General features: G+C 41.6%; 1 protein-coding gene across 1 annotated transcript; it reads right to left on the bottom strand.

Annotated features, from left to right (window-relative positions):
* Positions 1-247: 247 nt before the first annotated feature.
* CETN3 (centrin 3) lies at positions 248-13,769 on the bottom strand. Its single transcript, XM_064438098.1, has 5 exons — positions 13,584-13,769; positions 10,728-10,863; positions 9,114-9,228; positions 6,303-6,494; positions 248-675 (listed from the first exon to the last, which is right to left on the bottom strand). The coding sequence occupies exons 1-5, from the start codon at positions 13,598-13,600 to the stop codon at positions 632-634; spliced, it is 504 nt and encodes a 167-aa protein (XP_064294168.1). The 5' UTR covers positions 13,601-13,769; the 3' UTR covers positions 248-631.
* Positions 13,770-19,790: the final 6,021 nt, after the last annotated feature.

Raw genomic sequence — 19,790 nt, forward strand, 5'->3', positions numbered from 1 at the left:
TGATTTAAGCACACTTTTGATACAGTTTATCATGATGCGTGGTTGCCTGTCCTTTGCTATCACACAGAGGTAATACAGAGTTAATAAATTGCATCTTTGAGGATGCAAATATTTGCTCATTTAATATTACCATTCGCCTATAACAGTGGAAGTACAAGCCTATAAATAAAAAAAAATCTTTTACCCAAAGAATTTTACGTTATACTCTAGTTCAGACTAAACTACAAAAATAAGACTTACAAGTAGCAACAGCAAAGAACCCTTTATTAAAGTGGAATTTTGTCAAACTTTATGTGTCAAAACTAAGGCCACAGCTAACACAGTCTACCTCAAAAGGTGTTCTTCTACAGTACAAGTTAGAAATCTTATACAAAGCTGTTTTAGGAGTGAGTACTTGATGCAGCGTTACTTAGTGATTCTGAAGTGAAATAGCAATTATTCTGGTGATAATATTTAGTGATACAGAGTGCTAAACTATCAGTGCACATAACCTGTCTCTATTTTGGTCCTCAGAGGAAAGTAACACTCTGCATCACTCCAGCTACAGACGTAAATGGAAGTACAAAACACTGTAATGGAACTGCCAATGATTCTTCCTTTTTGTGCCGAGTTTGTTTCTTTTCTTCTAATACTAAGTATCTCCAGTCATAATAGCAATGAATTCTTCTTGATTGACTAGAAAAAGAGAAAATCATTAGACAAACAGCAAACATTCACAAACCATAAAGAAAACAAGGCATATTTGGATTACACTTTTTACCTAAAGGTTTCCCGGTTAGTATTCGTTGCCTCACCCATTACTAATCAGGGCTCACAAGTCTGGATTTTTGGCTTCTAGAACAACAGAGATTTTGCACTTTTTTCATGTAAAGAGAAAAGTCAGAATGCAAGCTTAATTACGTGGAATACTTAAGCCAGAACGTAGCTCTCATACAACAAGCTATTATTTTCAATTTGGATAGTAAAAATTTTCTAGAAGTACAAGATAGAAAAAACAAAAAACACTGAAAAAAAGTATGTAAAAAGATGGCTATGCAAAAGCCTAATACTTTATTATTATTATTATCTTTTAAGATTTATAAAAATACAAATTTTATGTGCTCTTCAAGCAACAATAATGCAGGTCCAGTTATGATCAAATTCAGTTTTATTCTTAAAATCACGATTCAGACATTTATGTACAATCTGCCCCTCCACCCCAAACCATGCTATTCCTCTCTCTCTCAAACCTGTAACACTTACCAAATACAAAATTAATTTTAAGATCATTTACTAATTATTCCACAAATTAGCTAGAATTAAAATGGATTTTGACAAGCTTTCCCCCATCTGAAATTTCCTCATTCTTCAGTTATAATTAACTGAAATTTTATAAAAATTTGCTTGAAGAAATTAAGTCATAATAATAAATTAATTAGCAGTCATTAATTATTTTGCTGCACTTGTACCTGAGCTATTGACCTTACTCATGCGTTAAAACAGAGCCACTGTGAAAGAGTTAACCAATGAACATGTTCACTCTGCGACTAATTACTGTAGTGGGGAATGATTAGAGTAAGTCAGTGGTGCTGAAAACATCAGACACGAATGAAGAATTCTCCCTGACATTATCTGTCCCAGCCAGTGTACTCAAGCTATTCCTAAACAGAGCACTGCAAAGTAAGAGCTACATTTAGAGCTACAAGAAAATTTTAAAAAATCAACTATGTTACAGGATTAAAAAAAACCCCAAATCTGCCCTGTTGCAATACATGTTAAAAAATATGAAACAAGTAGACCTAGTCTATCTTAGGCCCCTTTATTCTGAAATATCAGTCCACCGTATGACTACGTCAAGTTCTACTACATATAAGCACTATGTTGTCTGTATGACTTTAAAAAGCATTTCCACAGCTTTATCACAGTAACAGCACAGTAACAGCACAAATACAAACATCCACCCCAAAATATTCTCTGGTTTGAAATATCTTTGTTAAACAATGCTGCAAAGTGGAAATACAGTATTATAATGACAAGTTTTGTAACATTCAAACAAACTGCAAAGAGAAGCATAGTTACAGTTCTCAGTAACCCAGTTAATCCCAGTTAATCCTCCTCAGACTTGGGATCTGTTCAGAAGATAAGCACAATGAAATCAGATGCAATCACCGTCTTTCCTAGCATCAGATTTCCCTCAATTCTATGACATAAATGATCATAAAAGAGCAAACCAGTATAACAGCTAATATGAAGAAAACATTGATTAAGACTCTGGAGAGTTAAAGGAGCATATTATTCCAGTGGAGTTGGTTTTTTTTTTTTCCCTAATTCTGTGCCAAAATCTGAGACCTAAGACTGGGTAGTGTTTCCTACAGGTGCATCCACACAAGATGAAAAAAAATGCATGAACTGACAGCATGTGTTTCTAAAAGTAGTCATACTCCAAAACAGAGTCATTCCTAAGACCAGGAATATGAAAACTAGACTATTTGCATTATTAAGGCAGACAGAAATATGTCAAAAATACTTTCTTCTACAGAAATTTAGGTACAGTGGACCAGTACAGCTCAGTGATTTTGCTGGCAATGCAAGGGTTCAAGTAGCCCGAGTATCACACAACAGGTCTTATTTCACTATGAGCAAAATCTCTTAAATATAAGAAGGGTGTTATACCACAAGTGGTATTATTCCTGTATTTGAAGTATCAATTAAAAAAGCTACCAACTAACAGTTCCAGATAATTTTGGGGGGGAGGGGCATGAAAAGGAGAATTAGATGACAGCAAGATTTTCCTACATGACCCAGATGTTTGAAGCTAAATGGAACAGTGATTCATAAGATTATTTACTTTTTCAGAATGAATCTTAAAAAAGCTAGAAACAGCATCAGTTTTCTTTAAAGAACAGAAAACACAGACCCTTAAGTATAAACAGCACCATATACAAACATTATGCTGTCAATCTTCCATATCCGATCTTGTGCTTGACTGCTCTAACAAAGAGAGTGAATGGATGAATGACACTGAGGAAACTGAGCCACCCACTCCTAGCTGATCAATTTGAGTTAAAAGATGTAGGTAGCACTGACCTAAAATAATTATGACTCTGTAACCTTCCTGAAAGGAGCTAATGGTTTACATTCAATTTGTAGTGACCAAATAGCCACATGACAAAGTACTATCCTTGATCCATGATTATGACATCTCAGATGGCAGCTCGAGAAGCGCAACACAGAACAAAATGTGCTTGCAGATGACTTTCACTCTTGCTCACCTCTACAGCTACACCTTCATTAAAAAAGTAAAATGCATCTTAAAAAGTAAAGCTAGCAATGCAATGTCCTTGCAACTCTTCATTTTAAAAGGAAAACAAGCTCAAGATTAAGCTATCTGCCTATGATATCCTGAAGAACATGAAAGTTTTTGAGTTCTCTGCTAAGCCGTAACAATGAACTATGTGAGCTTGGCAAAACAGAATTTGGTAGCCCGAAATGGGAACAGAGAGATAAACAAGCACCTGTTTTATGACTATGTCCTTGAGGAGAGCTGAGAAACTGATGAAAGCAAACATCCAGCCTCAGAAGCTGCTGAGAACAGGGTGATAAAGTGTACAGTCAAGGAGAAAAACTAATTGGGATGTTGATAAGAACGAAGTGCCCAGAAGGTGAACTATCTTCAGTATAATACTACAAATCAGGCCCATAGGCCAGGAACCGCCCCCCCAGTAAGTCCCTTAGTCTCTGAGCATGTGTGGTAAATTAAAAGCGAGGTGTGCCTGTACATCAAAGCAAGAAAGAAATTAACTGTGTGAATATTAGCTCTGACTGACACATTTACCTGTATAAATACCTTGTAATTTCTCAGAGTGGGGTGCTAGCTTTGTGGGTTACCACCTAGCACCCATCTTTGTGCAAAAATGAGTTGAATAAAATACCTCTGCTCTGTGTGGTTTGGTGGTTTGCACACCGGGCGAATGAACCCGCTTTTCAGAATAACACCTAGACTACTGATCAATCTAATGCAGTGAGAAAAAAAGCATTATTCCTTGTTTGCCATGCAGCTACTGAAAACAAAGTAAGTCAGTATCCTATTGTCTACCAGAAATCACAACTGCAATCCTGTGTGTCACTGCACACAGAAAAGTGCCTGAAAACAGAAGATTTGTAGACTTCACTATCCTGACCTGCTTCAAATAACCTGTAGGAAACACTGAGAAAAAACAAAATCTATTTTCTCAGGATGCAGCTCCAAGAAAATCCAATCAAGCACCCTGAACAGTTCAGGAATCTAAGCAGCAAGAAAAATAATGCTTAAAGACTAAAATGAATACTTTTCTCCTGGCTTAGCTCCCTTAAACATCTCACCCTGTGGGATCACAGATGCCAGTGCAAGTGGTCGGAAAGACACAGCTGGGAGCCTGGAGGAACATGAGAATTATGCAGTGTGAATTTATTGATGAACCATGGCCTCAGACCATAGAAAGATACCAGAAAACAACAGCTCCAAAAGGAAAGAAATCACATACTTGCCTCAGCACTTACTTTAGTAATAAGCGTGTCAACATTAACACTCTTCTGGCAGCTGAAGCACTGACCTTTCACTGCCTCTGTCCCCAGGCCCTGTATTTACACCACTACAACGGGACAAAAGATTCTCATTTCCACACCACTGACCACATTTAAAATGTTCTGCTCTTCCTCTTGAAAAGAAAGGGGTTGTTTAAGCACTTCAGTATTTGTATTCCGAAGTGCGGGATAACCTCCATCTCAAACAGCGTAGAGGGGAAGAGTGTCTGCCACAAGGCCAAAAACACCACAGTATTTTTTCACTAGCAGTGAAAGTTTTGAGTCCAACAGATGTGGTGGCTCACAAGTAGAAATACTATTGCAACTGGAAAAGCTGATGCACTGCTAGTGAAATCTCAGGCATGAGTCACCATCCTGAAAGAAAAAACTCAGAAGTGGGTTTCGATGACTGTTAACAGTGCTGTGTTTATGTACATGGTCTCAAACGAGTGGTTCCCGAAATTCAGATATTAAGGTTCCTGGTGTAAACATAAGGGTGTTTTCAAATTAACCAAAAAAACCCCTAAGTTTCAGTGCTCACAAAGATTTAATAAACATAGTATCAAACTGGATTTGTTAATTCATTCTTTATCTAGCTAAAATATCCCTTTTGCAGCCCACTCTGTACAAATCTTGTCAATTGCCCAGAGCCGTTTTTCACAGTGTTCTTCAGCACTCTTAGTTTCAGAAGTACATTAAAAACTCATCCAAGCTGATCCTGCATAGATTTAGGGTAAGGGGCCATCCAGCATGACTTATTAGCTTAATACTCCATATCTGACTAATGTGCTGAAATCACTATGGTGACACATCACCACTTAACAAATATTGACTAGGCGATCAAAAGTGTTTCTCTTAGCCCTTTAATCCTTTTACTGATTTATAAAGAAATAAAAATATAATGTAGGTACATGGAATCTCCCATGTACCAGTTCATTTACTTCCACCTTCAACTACACTTTCACTAATCTTTTAATAGAGATCGGTTGAATAAGAGTTAGTGGTGAATCAACCTGAGAAATCAATTAGATTTTTGGACTCCGAGATGTGTTTCCAGAGTTAGTAGTTGTCAAAAACAACAGTTTCCATTATTTGTAAGCTAAATTAAGTTTGAAGTGAAAGTTATTTAGAAGGAAACTGAAAGAATTAGAACTGTTGTGACTAAAACTTATTGCTTTCGGGGAGTCGGAAAGGCTTCAAGACAAGCTCCTAAATAAATTTATGACAAAATTTTACCTTAGAAAAGCAGGTGTACAGAACCATAAAGATAAGGAACTGCACAGCAAACACTAAACCAGAACAGACTACCCCAAAAGGACAGTTTATACGTATTCTCAGAACTGAGTTTGCACGAAAGCAAAAGTTGACTAGCGGGCACAGGGAGGAAGAGTAGATCCTTCATCCAGAGACCTCTAACAACCACACAGAGACACCAACAGGCATGCACAAAGGACATTTGCATATGATGGTGAGTTCTTGGAATATTAATGAATATGTATATCTTTTCTCAGAAAACTGAAGAATATGTCTAAAGCTTGTATAAGTTATGCAACAAACCCTGTGCAGGCACGCACATTAGGAGAAGTGATCCCCTGTGCGTCCAGCGCTGCAATAAAGAATACCCGCTTAATAGTCATTCAGACTGTTGAGTCCTGATTTTGGCTTTTCACGGCATCAAAACCAAAGAGGACATTTTCACAACAAAACCATGTTTAAAAATTAGTAACAGATTATATGGGGTTTTGTTTGCTCACACATACTTTCTCCATCTCCATCCTTATCAAATTCTTCAATCATAGCCCTTAGTTCTTCATCAGACATATTTTCACCCAACTCCCTAGAAACACGGCGCAGGTTTCTCAGACTTATTTTACCAGAGTCGTCATCATCAAACAGTTTGAATGCCTTGAGCATTTCTTCTTGTGGGTCTCTGTCCAGCATCCAGTCTGTCACTGTAAGAAGGATACTTAAGTCAGACTAAAAAATTCTGAAGGATTAACTCAGAATGACCTTAGCAGACTGAGACAATATGAAGAACATAAGACCTCTGGCTTCACCTGTTCTTCCATTTTTCTGTATTTCAATTCAACATGTGTATCTGTTTGGCTGTTTTCTGAGCTCTCCTTCTCAACCCTCTTTTCCCAAGCTGAGTTTCTCTTTGGGACATACCTGTTGCAATGTAAAGCTATGTGGCAATTTAGACACAGTCATGCTTTCAACACACTTTTTAACAGGAATTAAAAGTATACGCATGCCTCCTCTGTTCCAAACTTACCTTTCAGAAAAACATCAGCTCTGACAGGTGAGGACATGTGATTTTTTTTTTAATTTTATACATTTTGATCAGGACAGAATTTTGACTTGGAGAGAACACTGAAACACTAAGTAATAAAAAAAAATTCACATGGAACTTCTCTTTTAGATACGAAACTACACTAACAAAAAACCCTAATCCCAGGGGTTATGAATAGGACACTGCTATGAACTGCAATATGTTAATTCTGAAAGGATTTATCAGTCTTTATTATTCCTTTTATCACCATTTGCCAGTTTCTGTAATAGAAAAGACAAACTTGCCACATAAAATATTTTTCTAGTAACTATTTCAGACATCTCTGGAACGAACCATAAATAATCTTCACATCTTTGTACCTGCTAGTCTTGTATTACAGGGCTTGCTATTTATGACTTTCATCAAGCCATTAAAAACACATCAACCCCGCTCGCGTGTAGAGAGCCACTTAGCATTTGCTGCTATCTGCAGATGGAAAGCCTGCTCTGGCTTAGTGAACTTGACAGGAAAAAATTAGATTGAAGCTCATACAAGCTCACTAGAGCAATGAAGTTAGTATGTCTACATAAATCCCTCAGATTTATATTAAATTTAAGTGTTTTCATTTAAACCAACTACACTGCATGACTGTGTTACGTAATTTGAAAAATTCTACTTTTTGTAACAAAAAGACAACAGCAACGTCAGCTGAAGAACAATAAAATACTAGATCTCTAAATACTATAAGTAACATGATCGTACAAAACAAGGCAAAATATAACTGCATCTGTACACATATTATATGGGCCATTCCTACATTTAAAACCATACAAAACATTAAATTATGAAAAATTGATGGCCTAATAATTGCTTAGCTATATGCAGCAGCTCTTCACAATTAAAACTTCTAAAACCTATTTTGCCTAACTCCCTGATCTTTCTTCTAGAATTAATTCTGTGTCGAGGTCATATTGTGGTATAGCAGCACTCAAATCCGATTCAAGTTTTGGGACAGGTTCAGCTGCCTTCCAAGTACATGCAGTGCTTTCTACAACAATTTTCCTAGCTTCTCACAGCACATATTGACTGCCCATATTCATAGGCCAGTCAGAACCAGGAAACAATTACAAAACTGAACATCAGGAATTAGAAGAGAATTACACAGTAATTACAGTATATTCAACTGTATACTATTTTAGCATAATGATGTAATTATAAATTTATTTTTACTATTAAATCAATACTCTCACTTCTTTTTCTTTTTTTTTTTTATTAAATCGGGACTGTTCACATATATTTCCCCCTTAGCTTTATTTTTGGTTCTTTTCTGACTTAAATTTGCTCTAATCTGGAATACAACTACAAAAATATTATCAGTTATTAACAATACGTTTTGTTCAATGCTAACCTGTTAAATTGTTAAAATTTGCCATGTTTCAATAAATAACTGTTATGCCACGTTAAGTAGATTGTTATTCATAGCCAAGAGCAAATATACATGTACACTGGGTTTTTTGCTTTGTTTCCCCCCCCCCCGAAAATTTACAGAAATCTAATACCTTGAACACATGGACTAGAATAATGAAATGGAGATATGAAGCCACACATGGAGAAATCCCACACAGCTTATTTTTTTGGTAAATGCAAATTGCATGTAAAAGTATAAATTATGTGTAAAAATGAGAAAATCCTTAAATAAACTTTAATCATTAAAAATTCTGAAGATCACTACATACTCAAAATATGTCAAACTGCACAATGCACATTCTTCAGATGAAACAGCTTGTGAAACTCTACTGTTTTTATCAACAGTTGAAAATCCTTGAAGCACAATATTTAATATCTGCTTCAATTTCTCTTATCTTTGGTATACTTGAAGCCTGTATTCAGTTTACAGTTTGTCTGTGTTTGTAGACTTCTTCCCATGAAAATAAAAGCTAAATACTTTTTCCACAGTAGGAAGGAGAATCTTACAAAATCCATTAAAAACACACGAAAACACATTTTAAGTTAGTACTTGTTCCTTTGTATAAGTTTGAAAAAGACTAGGACTGTGTATACTCTATTTCCTTTTACACCATGGCTATCATTTATCTCTACGTATCAAACTTAATATTCAGAATGCAAACATTTATTTTCCTCTACTATTAATTTTTATTAAGAAAAATATGAAATTACATCTCCCACTTCTATTTCTTAATAATACTAGATAACTGAAAAAGTACCCAAAGTACTGCTTTCAAATTGTAGCCATGACTATAGACTAAATTTCTCTAAAGGTGCATAATCAAACACATACCAACTTCATTAAAATCTTCAAAGGTGATCCTGCCTGTCGCTTCTTGATCATAATCTTTAAGTATTTTCAGTACATCAGCTTTTTTCACATCAAATCCCAAGGCTCTCATTGCCACCTTTTGGAATAAAACAGAAGTGCAACCGTATATGAAGATTAAATTACAGATATAACAGATTTCTTTTTATTTTCAGTAATTACTCTCTTGCCCAAGAGAGAAGGTGTGTATCAGTGATTTGGCAACAATAATAAATAAAATTAATACAAGTAAAATAGCTTTGGATATAAAAATCACCTAAAACTACTATTACCAAATGGAACATCAAGTTACAGTGAAAAACCAGCCTTTGCATTTTCAGGGATTTTACTGATGGGACCAAATGCTTCTTAGGACAAGTAGGTTTAATTTCCTCGCTTCCACAAACATTTCAAGTACCAACCGTTTTTCAAAGATAAAATTGAAAAATCATTCTTCAAATTATCCTTCTTCAGTATTCATACTAAGCCTGCAAATGTTCACAGGTTTACAAGTCCTCCGACAAGTGACTTTACTGCTTTTCCAGTGAAAAATATAAACCAGCCTATTTTTTATTTTAGATAGCTAAGAAACAGTTTTGCAAGTGATCACAATGGCTGAGAATTCAAAGTATATGATAACAGTACCAAAACAGTCCCTGGTACTCCCCTGCTCACTGTGGCTCCAGCAAAGATAAAATACCTGAACTCTGAAATAAAGGGAAGAGAATCACTGCACTTAAGACATTCCTGTAACAGCAGTTAAAGTAAAAATAAGCCTTCCTGCTCCCCCTCCCTTTGAGTTACTTGGTAGAGCCAGAATGTGGAATGGCAGGCTGGATTAGGTATTCCTTCCTGAAAGAGTCTCACTCAATAGGTGACAGAAACACTAGCCTCTTCAAGCTGCCTTTTCTTCTTGATGTAGCATTATTAGAATAAAAAATCACCAAAGATTTTTTAAAAAAAAACTTTAATAAGCTTCCTGTACTAGTTCTAGAGGCTTCCAGTCAGGAGGACTCTCTAGGAAAGACTGCCATCCTAGCCTTCATCTGCTGATAGCCATCAACAGGAGAAGCCTTCGCTGGGAAGGGAAGCTACTAAGTGTCCCACAGGCACAGAAAACAGCACACCTCATTCCTACAATCCATAGGCTCCTGTTGAAAAATGCAAGTGGGTAACCTCTGGCTTGTAGTCAACAGTTTTACAAATTTGCTGTACATCTTTTACCTAAGCACCTGAAACCTATGGATTTTCAGAAAACCAAGCTTTAGATTATGTAGTGCCTTTAAAAAGCATGAAACAGCCTTTTCAAGAGCTTTTCCCACTTAGTCATTCTCTGCAGAGCATTCAGACCAGCGTTACACAGGATGCTGCAGCAATTCAGTTACTCTGTCAAGTACATAGTGTGGGAAGAACAGCTTATTCCTACACCAACCCAGTATTTCCTTCCCACCCCCCCCTCAAATATCCTCACTCCATTAGCCCAGTAGAGATCCTGAACATGGAGCATTTTCTAAAGACACAGCCAACATCTTAAACACTCACCAAGGAGCAGATATACAATATCTGCCATAAAATTGTGTAAGTGAAAAACACTTTTACCTTCAGTTCATGATAATTTATTACTCTATCTTTGTCAGTATCAAACAACTCAAAGGCATCTTTAATTTCTTGCTTCTGTTCCTCAGTCAGTTCCCTTCTTTTCTTCTTTCTAGTTTTGTCTACTGAAAGCTCATTCCTATAGAAGAAGAAGAAAAGTAAGTGTAATTGATTTCTACTGGGAATATACGATTGTAGATAACATTTCCCACTAATAAGAAACTCACCATAATTGCAGAGATCACAACCCGCCCTATTCAATCTTTTCCCAACTTGTCCTCACAGCTTAAAATAACACCTGAAATGGACAATTCCTTTGTGAAAGCTGAACAACACTCCCCACTCAATACCGTCACAGGTGTTAAGGTTAATAAACAACAACAACAAAAAGAAGGATAGAAAAATGACCAGTTAAAAATAATACTTGAGGTTACACACTTGATTAGCAGTTGAAATGGTACAACTGCTGAAAACACTTTATTTCTAAACTACAGCTTGTAAGAAAGAATTCTGAGACAGACAGGCCACTGGAGGCTTAACTAGGCCAGACAACTGGGTTGTCTGGCTACTAAAGCGGGCATTAGGTGCAACAAATCGGCTTTGTTGCCAGCAACAGTTCTTAGACAAATAGCATTTATGGATTTATTTTAAATCCTTTAAATCACAAACACACGCGTGCACACACACTGTTCTAAAGATCTTTTGCTCTGGTTTTGGTATACGTAAAAGAGACAAGCCCCCCAGATCAGCACATCTGGCTCAAAGGCAGCCCTCCTTTCCTTGGCTAATCTAGAAAAATCTAGAAAAATCTGGTATGTTTTTACATACCAGACAGAAAACACATGATCTGTATACTGGAAACAACAGTTGAAAACACTGAAAAGGATGGCACTGATAAAAGATACTTTGGGACCAAGCTAGTAAAGCATAAACTTTGCTGTAAATGTGTTTTATTCACATCACTGAGAGTGACCGTATCCAGAGTAATTGCTTAGATAATGTCCATTTAAGAGCAAGAACTCTTAAAAAAAAAAAAAAAGGTACATTTTGAGGTAACACATGGTTTCAGCTAAGGCTGTTACAGTACCCAAGGTAGACTCTTGGAAGAAGTGGGCATGTGTGCAGCTCAGCAACATGCTGCAATAAGCACAGCTAATTGCAGTGCTAAATCCCCTCCATTCTGTGACCAAGAGGTATCCTGCGTCAGGTTGTGGACACCTCAGTACAACAAACATATAAAGAAAACCGATAAGGTCTAAGGCAGACTACCATGCCTGGTGGCTGCAGCATGTGGTGCATGAGAAGCCGGGGGAGCTGGGTTGGTTTAGAGCAGGGTGGTGGGGCAGGAGGACTGGGTGGGGAAGGGCTAAGGAGAGGGGATCCAAGTGCTGCCCTTCACTGTCTAGAAGGCTATTGCACAAAACACAGACAGGTTTCCCTCAGAGGAGCACAGTGAAAAGACAGGAGACAACAAACTGCAAGAGGAGAAAGTGTAACTGGATCTAATGGGAAACATCTCCCCAGTGCCAGTGTTTATGCACTGGAACAGCTGTGCTGGGAGACTGAGGAGTCTCCATCGTCAGAAATGTTTGGAACCCAACTGGAGAAGGTACTCAGCACCCCATTCTGTTTTGAGTGGGACCTGCTCTGAGCTGAAAGCTGGACTAGATGACTTCCAGAAGACCCTTCTAACAATAGTTTAGGTTATACTCTCGGGAAAAGGCTTCTTACACTCATCTATTTATTTGCACCAAAGGCACAATGCATGCTGTGTCACCTACTGTAAAAATGCATACAAATCACCGATGAGTGAAGAGAAAACTGCTTTTCAAGGATATTTATTTTCCAGATCTCCTGTAACGAGCTGCTTTTTCTTCTCCTTTAAGGGTTTGCTAATTTTAATCAAAACCAAAGATTAAACTCACAGCTGGGATTTAGCTTTCAACAACCACTGAACTACACCAGTAAAAATTCCAAACACAGACACGAGAAGTGCAAGCTGCACAAGCTGGACCTGCCTCAGACCGCAACATCCTCAAAGGGTGAGAAGTCCTTAGCAGACCAGTTGAGACAGCGTGATTTCACACAGGCTTTGGAATACGATAGCTTTTAGGAGGACTAAAATAACTCTGAGCTGGCTATGTAATTAGCACTGGGAGAGCACCTCAGCTCCAGGCAGCCCACATTTTTTGAGCTGTGATGATGAAATCTGTTTGTAAGTCTGACAGCAAATTACCGTGGAACTCCTGCAGAAGGACCCGGCTACTCAGGTGTTTATTTATCACTTAGCATAAAAGAATTTAAGACAGAGCAGTATTTAAACGCAAGTAGGTTAGCGCCACTTCTTCTACAAGCGCTTTTACTATATAACGAGCGGCGTTCTCAAGACTCGAAAACTTAAGGATCATGTATGCCATATATTAATCACGCCTGGAGACGAGGATTTGGCAGGGGTAGCGTTTACAAGCCAGGCCCCTTTATGCAACAGTTACTGAATCTGAATTAAAAAAAAAAAACAAAACACAACAAAACACGAAAAAAAAACCAAAACGAAAAAACAACCCAACGGGGGAACTTAACGCCTACTAAACGGCCTTTTGACGCTGCGTTACCTCAGACGACCCAGAGGCGAGCCTCTCGGAGCCGTTCGCGGCGGGCCCAGCCCTCCCTCAGCCAACTGCCGGCTGTTCACCCCACCGGTCCGAGGGGATCGGACATCAGCGGCTGACTACCACCGGCCCGGCCCAGGCCCCGCCGCTGCCCCCCCCCCTCCCCGCTTTCCCCCTACACCTCCTCCACCGGGACGTTACCGCGGCCGCAGTCCGGGGCCCGAAGGGGGATCACCCGGCTCGTACCGACCTCAAGGGCAAACTCATCGTGGTAGTGGTGGTGGTGCCGAGGCGGCGCGGCGCGGTCCGGTCCGGTCCGGTCCGGTCCGGTCCAGGCTGCGCCCGTCGCGCCGCAACGCAACGCACCGCGCCGCGCCGCGCCGCACCGTGCCGCCTTCCCCTCACACAGACCCACCGCGCTCTCTTCCCCTTGGAAACGGGACAGCCACCAATCAGCGACCTCCGCGGCAACGCTGCCGCCGCCTGATTGGGCGTTTGGCGGAGATATTCCCGCCTCCTCACGTGGTGCACTGGCCTATTAGCCGGAGAGCTGCCACTCAAGCGGGAGGGGGTGTGTCTTTTCGGTGTGGGAGGGCGCTACCCAGGATGCTGCGCGATGGTGGGCGGAGGGTCGGGGTGGACATGGCGGCGGCTGATAAAGCGGATGTCTCGGCTCTGTCCGCCCCCTAGCACGGCTGGTGGGCTTCTGGCGGTACTTCGGAGTGAGTGTGCTGGCTCTCCTTGTCCCTCTCCAGCCCAGACGCGCCAGGGCTGCGGCACAGGAGTTCCTCGACTCCCTAGGCCGTCCCTGCTGCTAGGTGCGGGACGGCGCCATCTTGAGCGGGAAAGCCCGGCAGGCTGCGGAGGAGCGGTGTGAGGCGGCGATCCGGCCGCGAGGAGCTGGCGGGGCCTGGGCTTGGGCCCGGGCCGGGGCCCGGGCCGCTGCCGGTACGGCAGGCTGTTGGCGGTTGTCGGCTGGGAGGTGGCGCTCGGTGTGCCCCGTCGAGATGGTGTCTGGGAGCTCGGCCTCACCAGTGTGAGGGGAGATGTGGGTCGTAAGGGTGTTCTTGCAATATGGATATACACACCTAGTATTTAGAGTACTTCAAGCCTTTCTGATAGGCACGCTTTGCCTTCCTGAAAGTTTAGGGGGGAAGCAGTCTGACGTGAAGACTGAAGACCTTAAGGCATGCTTCCAGTTCTGTATGCCGTTAATAACTCAATGCTTTGTAAACCAGTGACTAAGCCAACTTTATGTATTTTGTGGGTGGGGGAAATACTTTACTGAGAAGAAAACGCTGGCTTGGAAAAAGTGCTGCCTCAGTGCTCTGGTCTGTGACAATAGATGCACCTTGTGCCTTGCCACTTGGGATGCCCTGAGCTGACAGGGCTGTTGTGTACTGGTTAGCATCACCATCCCAGCAGTCCACAGGGAGGTCACTAGCCCTGCCGGTGTTGCGATTGCCTGTGGTTTCCAGGTTGTCCATCCTCATGGAGCACCCCGTCCTTGCTGCTGCCTGGCAGGTAGGCTCAAATACTTGATACAGAAGGCCCTCGGGGTATGCTTCTGGGAACTGGAGATACACCTTCAGGTCTCTATTTCTAAACATAGCAGATGAACTAGGAAATGGCCTTCTTGCCTCTGAGGCCAAGGAACTGGCCATGATGTTAATGAGAAGAGACACACAGCTGATTAAGTGCTTTCCTCTAGCCTGTAGTTACCAAACACACAGACATCTGTTCTCTTGTGTGTTTCCTGCGGGTGGGTGTTGAGTGTGGTGGGTTGACCCTGGCTGGAGGCCAGGTCCCCACAAAAGCTGCTCCCCTCCTCAGCTGGAATGGGGGAAGAAAATACAGTGAAAGGCTTGTTGGTGGGATAAGGACAGGGAGAGATGCCTCACTACTGTCATGGGCAAACCAGACTCAACAGGGGAAATTACTTTATTACCAATCAAATCAGAGTAGGGTAATGAGAAATAAAAACTAAATCTTAAAATATCTTCCTCCCACCCCTCTTTTCTTCCTGGCCTTAGCTCCACTCCTGATTTCTCTCCCTTCTCCCCACCAGCAGTATAGGGGGTGGGGAATGGGGGTTGTGGTCAGTTCATCACACATTGTCTCTGCTGCCCCTCCCTCCTCAGGAGGAGGACTCCTCACACTCTTCCTCTGCTCCAGCATGGGCTCCCTCCCTCGGGAGGCAGTCCCCCACGAACTTATCCAATATGGGTGCTTCCCACGGACTGCAGTTCCCCACAGACTGCTCCAGCGTGGGTCCCTTCCCTGGGGTGCAGCCCTTCAGGAACAGGCTGCTCCAGTGTGGGTCCCCTGTCCTGCCAGGAGCCTGCTCCAGCACGGGGTTCCCACAGGGTAACAGCCTCCTTTGGGTATCTGGTGTGGGGTCCTCTATGGGCTGCACATGGATATTTGCTCCACTGTTGACCTCCATGGGCTGCAGGGGCACAGCCTGCCTCACTATGGTCTTTATCACGGGCTGCAGGGGAATCTCTGCTCTGGTGCCTGGAGCACCTCCTCCCCTCCTCCACTGACCTTGGTGTCTGCAGGGCTGTTCCTCTCACGTGGTCTCCTCTTCCTCTCAGCTGCTGTTATGCAGCTTTTTTCCCCCTCACCTACATTACCCCAGAGGTGCTGTTGTTGATGGGCTTGGCCAGCGGCGGGTCCATCTTGGAGCCAGCTGGCATTGGCTCTGTCGGACATGGGGGAAGCTTCTGGCATCTTCTCACAGCAGCCACCCCTGCGGCACCCCCGCTGCCAAAACCTTGCCAGGCAAACCAGATACATAGAGGCAGGACTCTTCGCCCTTCTGCTGACCCACCACGGCGTTTGCAGAAGGCAGCACACAGCCAGCTCTGCTGTAACCACTGCCCGTGCCTAACCTGGGTAGGTGATCAGTGAAGGTGGGCTTGGAAAAATAAAGGCAATTAGGAGCTACAAAACCCACAGGAATAAGTACAGCCCTGTGTCCTCTGCCTCTAAATTTGATTATTTGCAGCCACACTTACTTGCAAGTGTAGGAAGGGAGAGTGTTTTAGGATTACAGGTTTACTTAGGTTCTTAATGGGATGCTATGGCAAAAGCTCTGCTCCAGAAACCAAAGCACCACTTTTTTAAAATTTAGTAAAGCTGGCAGCAGTGCTCGTATTGCACATGAAACGGAGATGCCAGGAATTTAAAACTGCAAAGACATGATCAAATTATAATAGTTTAAAAAAAAACAAACTTGATTTTGGGTATGGTAGCTGAGCCTTGCAAACCCTTACATTTTCAAAGCTGGTAAAACCCCTTCTAAAATTACCTCTTACGAGTAGAGTAGGTAAATTAGAGTATCAATAGAATGTTCCTCACACCTGTGTATTCCTCACACCAGCTTAATAAGGAAAATAATTATTTTTGAGGTATACTTGAAGGCTTTATTATCTGTATCTTCAGCTTTTAATTGATTTTCAAACTTATCTGTTGCTATATGAAAGTAATTTGTCAGCCGTATCTTCCCTTTGAGTAGATATTTTTCCTTTTCTACTCCTAATTTTATTAGCATCTGAAACCACTCTACTGTTCCCTTGTCCCCAGCTGAATTTGAGGGTGCAGGAGATTACAAACCTCCTGGCTGTTCAAAATCAGAACAACCTGCTTTGTCAATAAAACTAATCCAAAAAAGTATTAAAGGGATAGTTTTGCTTGGGCAGATTTCATGCAGGTTCAAGTATTGTTTCTCCTGTCACTCACACCAAACCACAAAATCTGTGTGGAAATGTAAAGCTGCATTAAAAACATATCACGTGACCTTCCTGGTGATCACAGGAAATGTACCCCAGTGTACATCTGGGCCAAACTGCTGGGGAATACCTTAACTCCCTAGCTCTGGTGCAGTCACAGAAGTGTTGGCCAAGGACCTTTCCTGAGTCCTTCACCCTGCATTGGGGTTCTTTTGTTTGTTTTTCCTGCGCTTTCCAATTTTAATTGCTGTTCAGTGTTACCTCCCAAGGACACCGTTGGGCACACATGGGAGCATACACAGACAAAGTCACTTACCAAATAGGTGAGATTAGCCCATCCAATAAAAGCAGGGTAGTTGGAGGAACGATGTACTGAAAATGGTTTTGGATAGAACAGCAAAAGCAGAGAGAGGCTCGTAACACTGTTGGTTTCTACTTTAATCTATAATGATTCAATGAAGCCTGTTATTTTATTTGCATGGTAAATTTAGATGCCTCTTTTTGTGCAGAGGGCTGTAGTCCCTGGTGGCCCCTGCCTGCGTGTTCCTCCTCGGGGAACAGCCAAGCACCGCCGCGCTGCCCCTGCCCTGGAGGCAGCTTCTCCCTGTACTTGTGCCGCTGAAGCACCGGGTGTGAAGCCTGCTACTGCTCCTCTTCCAGCCCAGCCTGCGCCGCCCAGGCTTACCGCACCCGCACACCGCAGGCGGGTAGGAAGACAATAATGAATTTTATTGCCCTTACGCAGGAATAGAGGAGCAGAGAAGGGATATTCCACCTGTATTCTGTAGAAGCATTAACTGACTTTGAGCCGTGATTATGCTGCACAAAGCAACGTCGTGTTAATGTGGAAGCTAGTAGTAAGGTGATTTGACATCGCGCTAGGGTGGTCTGGGCTAGTCACGCGCCTCAGAGGACTAGATTGCTTCCTGACTAGCCCAGATGATACCCTGTCCACCGGTGTGTGTGCAGTGTAAATATAACCTAACATGTTCTTACCTGCAAAACCCCCATGTAATATTTAGCTTCTAGTAGTGTTAAATTTAAAATAAAACCTAACGAGTGTTTTCTGATTGCATTTCAATGGTATCTGTTTCTGTGGTTCGTAAATCAATTTGGAAGTGAGGGGACGGAAGAAGAATTAGTTTTGGATGATGCAATCTGGTTGAATTGGTTTCAGTAATGCATTCATTAATTATAAATAATAACTTGAAACAGTGTTGGTTGAATTCTTAGACCTAGATTTTAAAAGTTAAATACTCATAATTTCTCCTTTGCCATGGGTTTTTCCACCCTTATCTCACTCCCTGTTCCCTATCAGATCTGGATTTTGTATTCTTTGGCTACAGATGCCTGCTCTCAAAAGGCAAGGTGTTAACACTAGGCTTTAGCAGCACTCGTTCTAGAGCTTATCCTGAGCTCTGCTCTGTAGCATCCCACAGTTTAGGGTGTAACAGTAAGGATACTTTTTTTTTCTCCTGTCCCTGAGAATGTTCTTTTTAGCAGAAACATCCCGTGTTTCTTTCATAGTAACGTGATGGCAAATAAAGATGTCAGTGATGTAAAAATAAAATGAGATGCTGTAGTACTGAAGTAACTAGAATGACTGTTTTGTTTCCATGGGTATTAGAAAGACGATTGCAAAGACCCCTTACTCATCTGAGATAGCTACCTCACAACATGGCATCTCCTCTGAAACACAGGTGTAGTTTAAGGTGATAAAAATAATGCAATGCATTCACAGTCGCTGTAAATAAAAATTATATGTAACCAGTAAGCAACTGGAATCAGATTGCATGCACAGCAGTATGAAAAACAGAATTTTGCATTTTAAAACTCAGAATTCGAAGCGCCAAAGAATGACTGAGACACAGATTGTTGTCAAATCCTTTCTACGTGAGCAGAGTATGGGCTGCGTGTGAGATGAAGGCACGCAGAAGAAAGGTCTGAGGCAGCCTGAAGGGTGTTCTTATTTACGCAGAGATATCCTGTGTGACTAAAGCCTCAAGCTCCGTGGCTTCCTTCTCCACCTGGCAAGCTGTAAGAGGGACAGTGGCGCGTACCCTCCACACAGAGGCTGGAGGAGTTACAAGCATCATGGAGGACAGGATCAGAATTCAAAACTGCCTTGATAAATTGGTGCAGTGGTCTGGGATCAGTGGTACGAAATGGAACGAAGGCAAGCTGACAGTGCTCTTTTGCACAGGAGCAAGATCCAGGGCAGAAATGCAAGATGGGAAGTAACTAGATAGCAAATATTAGAGAACAGAAATTGGAGATTACAAGGGACCAGAAATATTTATCAGCAATAGGATGTATTAGCAAGGGTGCAAACATGTAAGGCAAGGATGATCCTGTTCTGTTCAGCTTGCTGCTGGTGGCTTGAGAGGCGCGGAGTTTTGCAGGGCATAGTTTTAAACAGGAATAAAGAAACTGGAAAGATCTGGAGGGTAAAAAACCAAAGATATTGCATCTTTCCTTGTATGTCATGTTTTTAAGCTCATGGTAGCTGACTAGCAACAGTTTTCTGCTGTGTAAAAAGATGTTATGCAGACACCGCATCCAATAATAACAGCTTAATTTGGAGAAGAGGAAAACTTGGGCTGAATATGAAGAGAAGTCTAGGTCGGTCAGTACGGCATTGTGGAATGGCCTTTGTGGCCGATGGTGAGCCCCAGGGCTGCCCTTTCTCTGTTGGGTTTCTTACCTTGCTTCCCAGACCCAGT

The sequence above is a fragment of the Phalacrocorax carbo genome, chromosome Z (genome assembly GCF_963921805.1).
Source record: "Phalacrocorax carbo chromosome Z, bPhaCar2.1, whole genome shotgun sequence".
Taxonomy (NCBI): Eukaryota; Metazoa; Chordata; class Aves; order Suliformes; family Phalacrocoracidae; genus Phalacrocorax; species Phalacrocorax carbo.